Source organism: Anguilla anguilla, chromosome 1 (assembly GCF_013347855.1).
Source record: "Anguilla anguilla isolate fAngAng1 chromosome 1, fAngAng1.pri, whole genome shotgun sequence".
Classification (NCBI taxonomy): Eukaryota; Metazoa; Chordata; class Actinopteri; order Anguilliformes; family Anguillidae; genus Anguilla; species Anguilla anguilla.
In genome coordinates this window covers 26117910-26133559 of record NC_049201.1, presented here as the reverse complement: position 1 = coordinate 26133559, position 15650 = coordinate 26117910, and the positions used below count along the sequence as shown (strand labels likewise).

The window sequence follows — 15650 nt, the reverse complement described above, 5'->3', positions numbered from 1 at the left end:
TGCCAGCGAGGGGACAGGTAACAGGACAACTGGGATGACAGCATGACATTGGTTAACGTAAAGAAAGAGCAGCATGACGTTACAATAAAAAGGCTGATTAAAATCTAAATAAAAACTAACAATGTTAATGACAGATTAAATATTAGATTGTAGATATCAGCATTCACATCTATAACTGATACTTCAGATGTAATGACCCACCCAATGATTTTGAGTTTGACCTATACAAGAATAAAATCGCAAGATATTTATTGCAATGCACTCACCCTGCTGGCTTTTGGATGGATAATTATTTAATAACCTCTCAGCATGAAGCCTTAAATGACCATACTGGTGTAGGATAGGCTATGCCTTCTATTTAACTGTCTCTAAACAATGAATTACATGATTCGAGATTCAAAGTCAATATTGTTCACATATTACATTCATATAGAACAGCTGTGCAGCTACTTCAGCATAACTGGCGTTCAAAAGGTGATCTGAATTTTAGGTCATTTGAGGTTCAGTAGCTGTGTGTGTGTGTGTGTGTGTGTGTTGGCTGACACCATATTTATTTGGTAGCAGCAATTCATTTGTTAGCAGTCATTTTTTTAAATCAAACTTGATTTTGGAAGAGGCAGAACTCTGGAACTTTCAGATGTTTTATCATGAAAATAGGTCTGCACCTTATTACACTGCTTGCTTTTTTAAACATATCATCCAAAAATGCAGTTGATTATTTCTCTGAGGTTATTCAGAGAAATAAGTACTATGCCCAACTTGGCAACCTCTGGGTTAAAAGTCTGATTCAAGAAAGTGTGAACTGCAGCCAACACAATGTGGGAGAAGCAGGGATGTGGAAGTTTTACTCAACTAGACTGCGTGTAGATTTTAGGGTAGCAGCGTAGAACAGGTTCTTTGAAATTTCCATTAACCAAGAATTAACATACATTTGACCACCAGGTGGTACTACCGAGCATATTAACCTGACTGTGCCATTACTGACTGCTGCAGCAGATAATTAATAGCTGGCAGTCTCGCCCAGAGAAAGAGAATTTCATTGCACAATAACACATCTGGTTAATTGCATGCTTGCAGTCTGCCTCTTCCACCTGTGTATGCAATGTTCTATGTAGCACCTTGCAATGGGATGCCCTGGAACTTTCTTTTCTTCTATTTTTGTCTCCTATTTGGAATATCCAGTTGTGACCACAAGCCAGTTTTTTCACAACAACTTCCTCTGTCAGGTTGGGCTGGTTGCACCTAAGCAGCCAGCTGCTTTTCCACTATGTACTGTCAAAAAAACTAGTAGAATCAAAACAAGACAGATGCTTGCTGTGGGTTCAAAAACCCAAACCCAAAGAAAAAATTTGCAGTGTCACTGAGGGCTCTGACTGATTATGCCAATAATCAGGCAAAGATCCTTGGTGTGATCATGGACCCTGAGCTAACCTTTGAGGCACACATTCAGCATAAAAAGTAGACTTCACTACTGTAATGCCTTTTCTCTGGTCCTTCATTATCTATAGTCAATAAGTTACAGTTAGTCCAAAACTCTGCAGCTCATTTATTAACTAAAATCAGAAAGAGAGCACGCATAACTCCTATTTCAAAATCTCTTCGCTGGCCACCTCTTGGTTTAGGATTAACTTTAAAATTATTTTTAGTTTACAAGTCTCTTCATGGCCAAGCACCCCCTAGCTATCTGACTTGCCTTAAAAGTACATCAAGGTACAGGACTCATTCTAGTTTCACTTATTTTATTGATCTTATTTATTTCATTGCCTCCTTTTTTGTACCTACTTTGTTGTATATCTTTCAATGCCCTTCAATATTATCTTTTTATTTATCTGTTCTTTTAATTTATTTTCTTCAAAGAATTTTTTGTTGTACTAAGGTGAATGAAATGTGCTATAAATAGAAGGGTTGATTGCTTGAGGTTAAGAATTTTGCTTAATTTAATAGTGGCATTCAATAAAATATGGATTTGGTGACATCACCAAAATACATAGGAACATATCACTTCAGAAACAAGGTTGGTCATCACCCCCGGGTAAGTTTATTGAATTTGGTCTCTTCCCCTGCAGTTATTGAAATGTGTTTTTTTTTCCTGGGGATTTCCACAGGAATTAACACAGTCACTAAAATCAAAGTATTTTCCCTCTACATTGTATATAATACAAACACATCATTGGACTGTTGATTACCGCAAATTGAAATTTTTTGTATTTCAGCACAAAAATTGTGAGTACAGCCTACCCCAGGAAATCCAGCAACTTAAAATAGAGGCAATTCATCATACTGACAAAATTAAAACAACACAAATCCTTCTTCGAAAAGGTCTCTACACATCAACCCAATGGCTACAGGCTGGCCAGGACTGGCAAAATCTTGGAGACTACTTACTTCTTCACAGCACAAGGTGAGCTTGCGTATGCTTAACTTATAGTCACTTTCCTCCCTGAGTCTACAGGGGGTATCAAAAGCTTCTTCAACAATGGTTAAAAATACTGTCTTTACCTTCACAATTCAGAATAAATATTCCTTGACTCTCTGTGCTTGGGTATGGGATATGCCCTGTCAACCAGTGACCTTGGCAAAATTGCCATGCATCCAAATTTTGAGTCAAATTTTTCAGTTGCTTTTCCACACCCTACAAACAAAATATCTGGTGGAGATACTAGGGAAGGCTAAAAGGGACTATTAATGCTGTAAATTAAAAATATGATTTAATTGATAAAAACAACAGTTTAAAATGAGATGAACCATCTGTTAATATTCCAGCTTGTCAATATGAATCCCTGCACTTCTGCCTCAACTGAATTTTAGAAGAACTCATTTTCTTCTCTTGTAAATACAATGACTACATGGTGACAGCATTCCCAATACAATATTCACTTCATAAATACTGAAGAATAAACCTCTTCGGGGGGTAAAAGCCAAACAAATTGTATTTAGCAATTTTAGCTATCACTTCAAATTGATCCCGAAGCCCTGCATTCCTACTTATTTACAAGCACAGAAGTCAAAGGTTTTTTTATTTTTTATAGCCAGCCAAGATTCTTCACATGGAAACGGGAGATGACCCTGGTCCATCTGCTGTAACCAGGTTGATGTGTAGAGGTCAGAATATCATATGGCCCAGAAGTGAGCAATCCAAGAGAAAATAAAGAGTGTAGTGAGAATATTGTGCCTTCAGAAATATCAGGTTGTAAACTTGCATTGGTTGGGGTTTTCAGGTCAGAGGTGATATATGGTCATAACCTTACATTTACCCACTGTCATCCATACTCTGATGGTGCTGTGCACAACACTTTTTACACGTCTCTTGTGGAGACAGAAAAAAATCAAAAGTGTGACACCAGCAACTGAATATGTTATTAGTATACAGCTTACATCCCGTTCATTTCTGAGTAAGTGGTTACGGGGTTTAGGTGAAAACAGTTGAAAGATGGCAGGAGTAAGACAACAACAACAACAACAAAGAACTACAGACGGACCCACAACTTCAAGAGGCCACAAAAGGAAAAACAAAAGGTGTGAAAGTAAATGGAAATCTGAAAAGTGGAAAGGCCTGCGCTCAGCACCGCGTCAGGCCACCCTGTTTTCGTATTGCACGAGAAATCCCTGAAAAAACACTAAAACAAAAAAGGGCAGCGGAAAACAAAAACAAAACAAAAAAAGGAAAAAAAAAATCTTCACATTAGTTGGTCTCTTCAGCGGGGCAGATCGCCCCCTACGGGTATCCAGGCCGCGTGGAGTTCGCTGGTCCCTTTGGCGCCCTCCTGAGGGGCCGTCAGATCTGCAGCACCAGGCCGGCGGCCGAGATGTTGTCCCCCCCGCCGGCGGTCTGGTGGACGTCGGTGCACACCAGCACCGGCGCCACGCAGATCTGGTAGTCGTCCTCGTCCCAGCACGACACGGGCCGGGTGTCCCGCAGGTGGATGCGCTGGCTGCCCTCCCGGCGGCTGATGGAGAACGACTCGTCCATGATGAGCTTGGCCTTGTCCGGGTCGATGTCGGGCGAGCCGCACACGTGCCGGTTGGCGGTGAGCGAGGCCTTGGCCGTGGCCGACATGGTGTTCTTCCAGCGGGAGCCGCGGGCCACCGCCAGGGCCTGGAAGGCCAGGGTGTGCACGTGCAGGCGGGTGAGCCGCCGGCCCCGGCCGGACCCGCGGTGCCGCTCGTTGACCAGGCGGTAGAGCTCGCGCATCTGGTCCAGGACGGTGGCCACGCGCGGGTTGGGGTCGGACAGCACGGTCACGGTGCTGCCCCGCAGCAGGCTCAGCAGGTTGGGCAGCTCCTGCTCGTTCATGCCCAGCGAGTCGGCCCACGGGAGCACCAGCTCCTGCAGGTCGCCCAGCAGGTCCGAGTCCACGAAGCTGGCCATCTCGAAATGCACCCCCGTCTCCAGACCGACCGAGGACAGCAGGCCCCCCAGGCGGCCCAGCAGGGCCTCGCGCTCACCTGGAGTCACATCAGAGGAGGAGGGCAGAGGGGGGAGAAATGAATAAAGAGAAAAAGAGAAAGAGAAACACAATATTTAGACCATTTATTTTGCACCGTAAGGCATATTCAACTGAACCGAGCTGAAAGGGAGGGAGACTGAGTGTTCCATAATCATGGAACAGATGAATAAAACTACAGATAAAACTCAAATAAGACTTGGGCAAGCAATAAGCAATAATGTGCACATTAGCTATGGATGAAGCCTGTGCGAGAGTGTGCGCGCGTGTGTGTGTGTGTGTTTACCCCTGATAAGGGGGCCCTTATCAGACCCCCAAAGTAAAAACAGACAGCGTTTACTGCACTGACATGGAGTCAGCAGGGTGTGATAAAGAAACTCAGTTGCAAAACCCCCTATTGGACCTGCATTATGTAAACCTTAGGTTCTTCCATAATACTGTGTAATCATCTTCGATATTGTTGGAAAGCTGATGTCATGGGGAACAAGTTGGTGTCTCAGCTACAAAGGTTAACCCGATGATACAGGTTTACAGAGTTAGCACAAGCAGGATCAGTAAAGTTACTGTTTTGTTATGATGGTGTCTTTATTTGATGACTTGGGGTTTTCCTTTTATCTTTGGGTACATTATGGGAAAAGTGCAATGGTTCTGGGAGACTCTGCAACACAGTCTTCTGCGTATCATATGCATCATATAGCCATTCAACTACACACACATTTTGCACCATATTGGCATTATTGAGCACACTGTACAATAAACTACATTCACTTTGACCTTACATTCCTCTTTGACTCTTACCGTTGTACAACTAGCAGTTTTAAGGTCCTAACACACACACAGAACTCAGCATATCTGCACCCTGTAGTCACTTGCCTATACACTAGTGTAATAGCAAGGTACACAATTGTATCTATGCGTGGTACACAAGACAGAGGCACGCCCACGTCTACCAAGATAGATAGTGATCCATATAGAGCCATACTACTGGCGGAAAGCAGTCTCCTCCTTAGCAGAGGAAAGGTTAAAACATTACTTTGGAGTCAGATAACCGAGATACCACAAAATGAATCCTGTTGCAGTAGCACCAGGTAAGACTACATGCATTCATTTGCCACTCAAATACTTCCGCTGTTTGATATATCTGAGGGGTTTCTTACATGTTTGTGTGTATGTTTATGTATGTGTTCGCATGAATTTGAGCATGGGTGTATCCGTGGGCACATGTACGTTTGTGTGCATACATGCGTTGCATCTGTGTGTGTGTGTGTGTATATACATGCGTGTGTGTATGAAAACAACTATGCAGGTGCAGGCTTGTGTCTGCGTACAGGTGTACACATACATGTGGGTGCCCACATGTTTGTGCATGCACAGTGCTGACATCTTCTGACCCCTGGTATTCCACTTCAAAAAGCAAACAAACTCTGTCTACACCCCAGGCCCAGTCTCCCATGGCTACCAGAGCCACAGTAATCTCTCAGTGCTTACAGAGCTTTAGGGGGTGGAGCAGATTGTGAAACAGCCATCCCCCACTCCTCTACTGATTTTCATCTGCAGACTGAAAGACTTCACTGGCCCAACTGGACGAGCGACTAGCCTGAAGAGCGAATATTCTAATGTTCTTCGGCAAATACTGACTGAAATGTTGAAGAGTGTGTTTCGAAACAACAACAGTTGAGAGGACAAGGGCAATGCAGTGGGGGAAGGGAAAGAAGACAAACTGATACTAGCCTGTCGTCAGCGTGATGCCAGTTAGGGATCACTGCTCAAATGCTGTGGCTAGCGTCAGCCAGCTTCTCACAAACCAAGCCATGATTACCCCACAGTCCACAGGAATCTTACATCCTGGTCACAGGTGCAGTTTCTCATTATAGGTGGTATATTCAGGAGCCTGCATTGTTTGAAATGCTAAATTCAAATTTTCCAAGGGCCCTCGTGGGCAAGGTTCGAAGTTTAGAAGGACCTTATTCCTTATAAAAACTGAGGTAAATCCCAGCTTTGCCCAAGGCGCTCCTGCACCAGATGCCAATGAAGTGTGTTCTGCCAGCACAACGGCTGTGCAGGTCAGACCTGGACTGCAGACTGACAAGAACAGTGGCTGCTAGCCTGCTGCTTGCTCTCCTAAATTGATGAAATTGACACTGAATTGATGGTTTGGGCCCTGAGAATGAGACTGGCCATCCCAAATTGGGAGGAAAAATAAAAACCGAGAGATGGAATTTGGTTGAGAACGAGTTCATCTGGGAGGCTAGTTCATCTGGGGGATTGTGGGTGGAATCTACCACTTATACCGATACAGTTGAATCCGCAACACGCTACACTGTCCTTTGTACAGGACAGGTACTGCCAAGGGAAAAGTACATTCACCAACAGAAAATCAAGCACCTTTGAGGAGTCCACAAAAAAAACCAAGCATTTGAACGATCTTGGATTTTCCACATACAAGTAATCACATCCTGTGTAAATGCATGCAAATGATGCATCTTGTACACATCTGAGGTTCATCACCTTGTTTAAAAGGGAAGTTGTCCATCATCTGGAGGCCACCAACCACCACCAGGTCAGGCTTGAAGCCCTGCAGCTCCCTCTCAAATTCCTCTATGGATGCCAAGTATGGATTGTGATCGTCGCTGTGCACAATGTACCTAATGGGATGAAGGGATTCAATTAATAATTTATTCTATCGAACACAAGGAAGGAACCTTCGAAACATAAGTGAATATTTATCAATTTTTCTGACAAAAGCAGATGACGCTTATAAAGTACTCAAGCAATGAAAGTAAATGCAGACCACTGGCCCTCCTTATACCAGCTCTCAGGCATTATATTTAGAGAATGTTTGTGAGAAGTGAGAAGGTTCTGGGCAGAACATCATCTGTGCCGTGTTATAAAGATAAAGACTGTGATTCAGACCAGGCTGTAAAACAACACTCTAGGATGGGATGGAAATGTGACGTGCCAGGAAAAGTACTTTTTGGGAATTTTCTCAATTGGTTTTATTGTGTGTGTGTGCACACATGTGTGTGTGTTTCTGTCTGCATGTGTGTTGTCCTGTACATGGAAGTGAGGGGAGTAGAGCAGGAAGTGGAACCATCTGAAATGTGTGTGACTGGGTATTGGCTGGGAGGGGCTACATGTAGCAGGTTTGGGCACTACCTGTTGGCCCTGCGAGAGGTGTACTGGCCCCAGGTGGCCCCTGCAGGGTACTCCAGAATCAGGTGGATGTCTGGCTCCTCCACTGTCTTACCTACCACTGGAGGGAGGAGAAAGAAGAAAGAGAAGGCCAGAAAGACAGAAAGAAAGGAGGGAGAAAACAAAAAAAGACAAAAAGACGAAGGACATTATAATTGTGTATTTCAGAACTGAACATTTCTGCTGTGACCACATCTCTTCCATGTATCAAGGCAAGAAAGTCCCACGGAAGCAAACCGCATTAAACTGACTGGACAGGAGGGATAAAAAGAGGCACTGCATTAAAATTACTTAAAAGCTTTTCCTTCTCTTGCTTCCATACCTCGTTTCCTATCAATCACCAAAGACAAAGGAACAGAGGATATGAGAAACAGTGCTCCTGACACAGGCTCTAGACTCCTTCACTCCAGTTTCATTTTAAATATTAATTATGTGAATAATGTTACAGTTCCACAATGGACAGAATAATAAATAATAAATTCTAATTTGGGTCCCGATATTAAAAGGTTTAAGAAGCAGTGCATTAGAGAACAGCCTTCGCGATCTGAACCTAATGCATCTGTTATGCTGTATGAAGTCATAACCGTATAAAGCCGATGGCCACCAAACTAAACTAAAAACGAATCCGTGCAGTCTCTAAAAGGCTTTAATAATAGCACAGTGTGAAATGAAAATGGGTAGGGCCTCGTTTGAGATTTCGCTACACTGCTATCTTCAGATTATGCATGGTGAATTTAAAATCAACCACTTTGCGCCCTAGGGGGGAGCAGAAATTGGAACGAGCATAACGAGTGTGTCCGTAATGCATGCAGTACACAGCGTGACCAGCGGTCACAAGACAAACTGGCACACCATGTGCTACTGCAAATATTATTTAATTATATTATGAACCAATATGAAGATCCTACACTTCTGTCTCACAAGCATACACACATTGATGGATCGCTGAGAAATAAAAACAGTGCTGAATCAGTCGTAGTAAAGTTATGCCAACAGTTTTAAGGGAATATGCACACCTTTAGGATAAAACGCAAGGCAGAAAATATCGAGGGCCAGAAACGTGCTTTAGAGAATCAAAAATAAACAATGAATTTACTGGGAGCACAAGAGAGTGCACAGCTCTCCTTTTTGAAGTTAAATATTAATCCACATAGCTTTAAGCCAAACTAAATTCAGGCTGTGTACACCATTGCAGCATGGAAATCTGCTTTTCTAGTTGACACTGGTTAGCTGCCGGTTCCCAACATTGCATTTCCGTTTCACTTGTAGTTCAATCAAAAAATTTCATTTCATAAACGTATACAAGTTCTGAACACGTCTGTTCCACGAGTGCTGGAGGAACACTGAAGTCAGGCACTATAAATGAGGTCACATTCCTGAGACCACGGAGAAGGGCGGGGGAGGGGGAAATAAAGGTCTTCTAAGGCCTCAGTGGCTGGAAACACTAAATCTGTATTTCGCTCCCTTTTCCCAACCGTACGGAGGAAAAATGGAGGGATTGAGGTGCACAGAATAACTAATGTACCATATTTTGTGACTTATAATACCCTCATAATGAAACCATTCCACTCCAACACTGCCCCCAAGAATATACAGCTGTTTTCTTTACAATTTCAGACTTTGACAAAATGGTTTTGCTCTTTTTCTCCCCCCATTTCCCCCCATTCTTCCTGTTTTCCTTCCTCCCAAAATATCTTACGTCATCATTTCATCTCAAATTTGACTAACTTCCTGGTCCAACGTGAAGATGTAAGCATTTTTCTTTGCCATTGTGGTTGCCTGCAGGCTGAGCACAGTCCCACAGTTGGGAAGCCAATTTTAAATAGTTTAAAAGCCCTCATAAATGAGAAACATTTGTCTTAATAGAAAACAAAACACGTTGCAAAAAATGGCAACGTAAATGCTTGGCAATTACGGCAGTTATTTGAACGTAATAAAAAAAGGGCTCTTTTTTTATTACATAAAAAAGAAATGGGCTCTGCAGGCTGCAAGAAAAAATTATTATTCAAAAGAAAAAAATAACACGGAGCGACCTTATAAATACAAAAGGTGAATGCATCGATTTTCTGGAGGCACCAAACTATGGTTGTTTAAAAAGTGCTTTAAAAAATCAGAAATGGACTCGGATGAAGGAGAAACGGGAATATGCTCACCCGTGATGTGTTGGGAGAGGACGTCAGTGAAGTCGGGGCTGAAGTTTCCTCCCAGGAGCACGTCGCACCCCTCCTCCGCCATGCGACCCGCCATGACGGGCGCGTTTCCCCCAACCGACCAACGGTTGTCAGGCAGCTCCCGGGAGGCCTCGACCAGCTGACTGAAGAGGGTCTCGTTCACCACAAACCTCCTGTGGAAGGAAGGAAAGGCAGAGAGAAAGAGTGTGTGTGAGCCCTATGCTGTCACAATACTCACAGATCCATTTCCTGCCAATACCACATGCTAAATTTAAGTAGAGCTACCACCTCTTTGGATGCTTTTGATAATGAAATGAACTAATCTAAGTAACACCTGCGGGGAAAAAATAGGAAAATATCCAAGTAACTTAGGACAGACGGATATTAATACAGGAAGTTGGTGAATGATATGTGCGGACTATAGCCAGGAAGAAGGGAAAAGTGTCAACTGAATGAAGAAGCTGGTGTCAACGCCTGTGCACCAAAGCCCTGCACCTCAAAAGCGAACAAAGGAAGCCTAAATAACTAACACAACAGCCTGTGGGTGATAGGAACTGGTGTTTGTGTGCTCACAAACATAATTTCCCTGTTGTGTTTAGATTATGAGGTCTGGTTTGAGGCAGGGAATTCTCAACTTAAATTCATACAAATAGTAAAATGCACTACAACTGAAGTGAAATGCAGCCAGTACGATACAGAATGCATCGTGGAAATACGATGCGCCAACTGCATCCATCATAAATTAATTTTGTCTCATTAAGACTAATTCTCCAATCACTACAATTGAACCAAAAAGGAACAGACTTATCAAACATAAGTAGAGAGCACCAACGACACATGTCAAAAGGTTGGCCTGGCTGAAAAGCCCAGAGGGCCTTTCTGAGTCATGCGAGGCTCCAATCCTGTCAGACTGATTTACTAAAGGGAGTGACAGAGCTGGACAGACCAGGCCCAGCCTAAGCTCAATGACACAGCGCAAAATATCGAAAGCATGGCGCACATTTGCTGAACCGATTCCTCCCACACCCTCACTTTGCTTTCTGTGTATTGAAATTAAATTTTAAACAATACAGGGCAACAGTCCAAGAACAGGGCATGCACCTTAGGTGTGTCAAATCTCACGCAGAACAATAGCGTGGTACACTTCAGCAAGGTACTTAACCAGAGTTTGTTCAGTATCACTACAAACCTGGAATGAAAATGATCATTCCCCTGCAATGAGGGTGTGAAACTTTAAAAATGGATGCCAGGCTATTTAAATGGGATTCCAGAGCCAAAGGTTTCCAGCACTCAGTGCGAGTTCCCATCATGCATTGCTTGAGCCATGTGAGAAATTCTCTATTTGCATACACTTCTCAATGGCTGGAAATAATGGCTTGTAAAAACAGCGTCTGAGCCCTGCTCAGGTTGCTTTTCAAACAGGATTCCAGCCAGCTGCAAATGAGGTCACCAGAGCCAGTACACAGAGCCTTTCCAACACCAAGTAACACATGTAACTACACTAAATTTATGGCAGCAGTTATTACCTCTTAACATTTGTTTTTGCCCAGTATCTCTCAGAAGCAACGCACACCTCCAAGAAATAAAGTCACTGCACCGGTCAGTTGAAAGAGTACAGCCATCAATAAACTTCTTTTACCGTGGAGTAGCATGGTCTGCTACTGTCTCTTCTCATCTCCGTCCCCTCAGACTTCACTGTTTTATCAGAAAGCCATGCTAATTAACTCACCAAACCAGGTTTGTGGAAAACAAATGGGATGCACCCCCACACCAAAACCGTGTCATGGCAAGATGAAGTGCCCAGCAGCCCCCTTAAGCTTGTTTTAATAACCCCCATTGTGGGTGGGGCTAACTCACTCTGAGGCAGCTCCCGGGGGGAAGAAGTAGGCGAAGCTCTGGGCCAGCTGGTCGGCATTCTGGATGTAGTCATGGTGAAGAGGCTGGGCTCTAGGCTGCAGGCCGATTTTGTTCAGCAGTGCCACGCCGTCCACGATGATGTCCACACAGCCCCCGAACCCTACAGGATGAGAAAAATCATCCTTACGCCAAACCCGCCTTTAGATACTTGCACACACGAACGCATCCAGATCTAGACAGCACCCAGCACTACAGGAATAGCCAACACACCATACTGTATCATTCAAACTGTTCATCCTATCAAGGTTAATTGAGTAAAATTATGCCCTCCCCCCAAAACAACAGTGTTCAGTGCTACTACAATGCAAAAACAATGTTTAACTAATGATTAGATGTGAATGATAAAAACAGTGGTTTTATCTCCCACCAGGAATGAGGTGGAACATTTGAAGAGTACATTGGTATCTTGACATTCCTCTTATTCTTTGGACCCTAAAGATAGCAGTGAAAGGACTTTGCATCCATGTCCACCATACACTCCTCTCTGTTGCTAGCGTCATGGCACTCTTTGTGCATAGAAGTTTTCCCCTAAAATTCTCCCCTTTAGACAGTGTGAAGCACGTTATTGACCTTCCTTTCTGGTCCAGCAATGGTCAATGATGGCTGTAGAGGGCAACCAGATTGAGGGAGTGGAATAAATCATCTTTGATCATCTCCCTCCTAAAAATATATGACTCATCATATTGTAAGAAACTAACCTGACCATTGTTAATATGTTTTCTATATAAAAGGAGAATTGTAGTTATCCACTGATATATTTTTCTGAAGAAATGCAAAGGTAGCCCTTGTGATTACCATTGGGCAATATGAATGTTTACAGGATTATCTCATTGGCCAGCTGTTTGTAACTGATACAACTTTCAGGTGGACGTGCAATCTAAAAGAATATGACCTCACCAGACAAGAGTCTGGCACACACAGAACATGGCAGACTCATTTATGCGTAGGTATCCTCCACTTATTCCTGGTCAGGGTCGTGGGGCCTACCCCTAGCATGCATTGGGGGAGAGGCAGGAATACACCCTGGACATTTTGCCAATCCACTGCAGGGCCCACACCATTAACTCACACACTCACATCTCAGGGCAATTTAAAATATTCCCCAGTCAGCCTAACCAGCATGTCTTTGGGCTATAGGATGAAACCAGAGTACCCAGCAGAAACCCACATGGACATGGGGAGAACATAAAAACTCCACACAGAAAGGCCCCACCAGGATTTAAACTCATGAGCAGTTCCTTTCATTCTCCACACTTTGCATCTTGCAGTGAGCATTCTGAGGTTAAGCTGGTGCAATCTCTTTATTTTAGTGTTCGACACATCTATACCTTCATCCTCGACAGTGTTCTTGATCTGTTCGACAGTTGAAAAGGTGTTTTTCTTCACACTTGACGACATTCTTTGGTCAACCACTACAGTGATCTTCTGTGGTCTACAAAATTGTTTACTATAACTGAGGTCACCGGTGTGTGTCTTGCTTCTTAAAGGGAACCCCACCAGCTAAGATGTGTATTCCTTAATAGGTGTAAACACCTTCAATTATATAAATGTCATAAAAACCACATGAATGATTTTAGTTATTTAATTTTTTTTAATCGTAGGTTGCCATTGTTATTACCATCGCACTCTGGGTAGTGACGTCAAATGGTTGCATGGGTCTTGGTCCATTAGTCTTGTCCATTAAACCTTTTTGATACGAGCCAGTGCAACACATCTCAGCATGAAAGCATCGAGGACAGCCCTCATCAAATAAATGAAAACGATGACGATCGGAGGCTAGAGGAGACGAGAGTAGGGCATAGAGATGGTCTGTGCAGCAACTGCTCACCTATGCCAACAGAGCATATCCCGAATCACGAATTAACTCCTCAGAACATTTTGTGTCATTCGGAGTTTGCGAGGACAATGTGTTAGCACCCTTGTTGTTGAAAAGCATATTAAATGTTACGGACGTATGCTGCCTGTTCCTTTGGCAATTCTTTTTACAGAAATGACATAATGTCACTATTCTTTAACCTAGAACTCCTGACCTAGAGGCTTGCTTTTGAAGCCTAGTTTACAACCAGCCATAAATCCAAACAATTAAGAAGTTCAACACCCAAGTTAGCAAAAGAAAACGTTGAGGATGTCACTCCACTAGGTTTCAGGAAAGCAGGTAGACTACATTACGGAAAACCGGAGTGACAGTAGCTTATAAGACACTTGGGGAAGCTTTTGAAAAACAGAACTTACAGTGTTATAATAGAACAGGATTGTGGGGTGTGAAATGTTCTAATTTATTAATTGAGTGGGTTGTTTTGTTAAACTTGATGTAAAAAGTTACTATTAACATAGCCTACAGTAACATACCTGAAAGTTACAATCTCAAGATGATTTTAAACAAAACAGGCTATGGCTGCACTGGGAAGAAAATAGTGTGAATTTGTGAATCTTTACAATGAATTAAGTCGAGTAATATACTGTACAAAATTGACAAAATGTGAGAATTATAATAACCTACCTAGGCGTACATAATAACTTCAGGCTACAAATTTGTAAAAGCAAGTGTTATGCTAATAACATGGAATCCACGCGCCTATCTTGTGCTATCGATACATCTATAGCCTATACTCAGAACAACAGATCTCTTTGATTTTGACACATAAATATCCAGATTGATAGTAACAATCGCATGCATTTCCCCCAAATTGACCCTAATATAAGATTGCCAGATGGTTGCTAGCTAACACTGAAGATAGGAACGAATAGAAACAACTGAATTTGCCTACGGAATGTCTTACCTATGGCCACCCTGGGTCTTGTAAAGCCATTGATGTCCGCTTTGCGTTCAGCTCTGAGCAGGGAAGACAAAACGTTGTCCAGCCTCTCGTCCAAGTGTGCATCTTGAACAGGCGATCGGTACCAGTACGCAAACACAACTACCACGAGAGACACGACGGTACCATACTTCACACGGGAAGACATGCTTCCCCCTTCAACCGCCATCGCCAACTACCGTCGATCAACGCTGCAATGTTGCTATTGCTTGTAACAACGTAGCTAGATGACAATACCCAACAGCCTCGAATGAACGGAGTAGGGGAGTGACAACAAAGCGGAAGTAATGGCTTCAGAACGCCCCGCTTAGAATTTACACAACCAGCTCCAAAGCAAATGAAAATAAATGTAGGACTGGGAATCGTACCAAACTAGGCCATCTACGTAACTCGTCATTCTGGCTTCAGTATTTCCATATTGATTATCCTGCTTTAAGTTCTTTGTTCTGAACGTTCTAGAATATTTGATTACGCGTTTCTATGCGTAGCCTAACTTACTGTTGCGGATTCAAAGTTATCAATTTAAATCCCCGCGTCTCAATGAGTTCTGTAATTTTGTCCATATATTGCAGATCTAAATAAAACGATCCATTTTTTCTAAGAACACACAGAAAAGTATACACGTCACAACAATACAGATATGGGAACCACCTGGATGCCATCTTTCCTATCTAGACTCACGGATTGTTTAGGCTAGCCTTATGTGTGATGCATATAACGTGCGGTTTTTGTATCCCGCAAAATGTCCCAGATCCAAAATTTAGAACAAGACAACGAATGCCAGAACAGTAGGCTACACTCTTCGTTTGAATTAATACCAGCTTCCGATGTAACAAGCTCCACATGCTGGTGAATGTCTGTACTGTCGATACAGTTCGCAATGGGGCGTTCATACTTTGCTATAAATTAACAGCCGAATAAATTAACATACACAGCCTATAAACTATTATAAACCTTGCTTGGGATAATTTATGTTAGTCTTATTTTTTACTGTTTAGTTGCAAATATAGATATTTTACAAATATAAATAAGCCATTACCCATTTGGTGATATGCACTTTGTGCAGAATCTGGTAGCAAATTAGTCAGATTGATAAATAAATAAACGTC

General features: G+C 42.8%; 1 protein-coding gene across 1 annotated transcript; it reads right to left on the bottom strand.

Annotated features, from left to right (window-relative positions):
- Nucleotides 1-2015: 2015 nt before the first annotated feature.
- On the bottom strand, nucleotides 2016-15316 carry adpgk2 (ADP-dependent glucokinase 2). The gene is made up of 6 exons (XM_035426225.1): nucleotides 14506-15316; nucleotides 11666-11825; nucleotides 9791-9981; nucleotides 7602-7698; nucleotides 6954-7090; nucleotides 2016-4446 (listed from the first exon to the last, which is right to left on the bottom strand). The coding sequence occupies exons 1-6, from the start codon at nucleotides 14708-14710 to the stop codon at nucleotides 3776-3778; spliced, it is 1461 nt and encodes a 486-aa protein (XP_035282116.1). The 5' UTR covers nucleotides 14711-15316; the 3' UTR covers nucleotides 2016-3775.
- Between the last annotated feature and the right edge of the window lie 334 nt (nucleotides 15317-15650).

What these genes read in the sequence shown, in the direction of transcription:
- adpgk2 (XM_035426225.1), bottom strand. Translation starts at nt 14,710, where the DNA reads ATGGCGGTTGAAGGGGGAAGCATGTCTTCCCGTGTGAAGTATGGTACC. An exon ending in CCCCCGGGAGCTGCCTCAGA is followed by an intron (nt 9,982 to 11,665) that starts GTGAGTTAGCCC and finishes TTCCTTCCACAG; the next exon opens with GAGGTTTGTGGTGAACGAGA. An exon ending in CCTCTCCCAACACATCACGG is followed by an intron (nt 7,699 to 9,790) that starts GTGAGCATATTC and finishes TCCTCCCTCCAG; the next exon opens with TGGTAGGTAAGACAGTGGAG.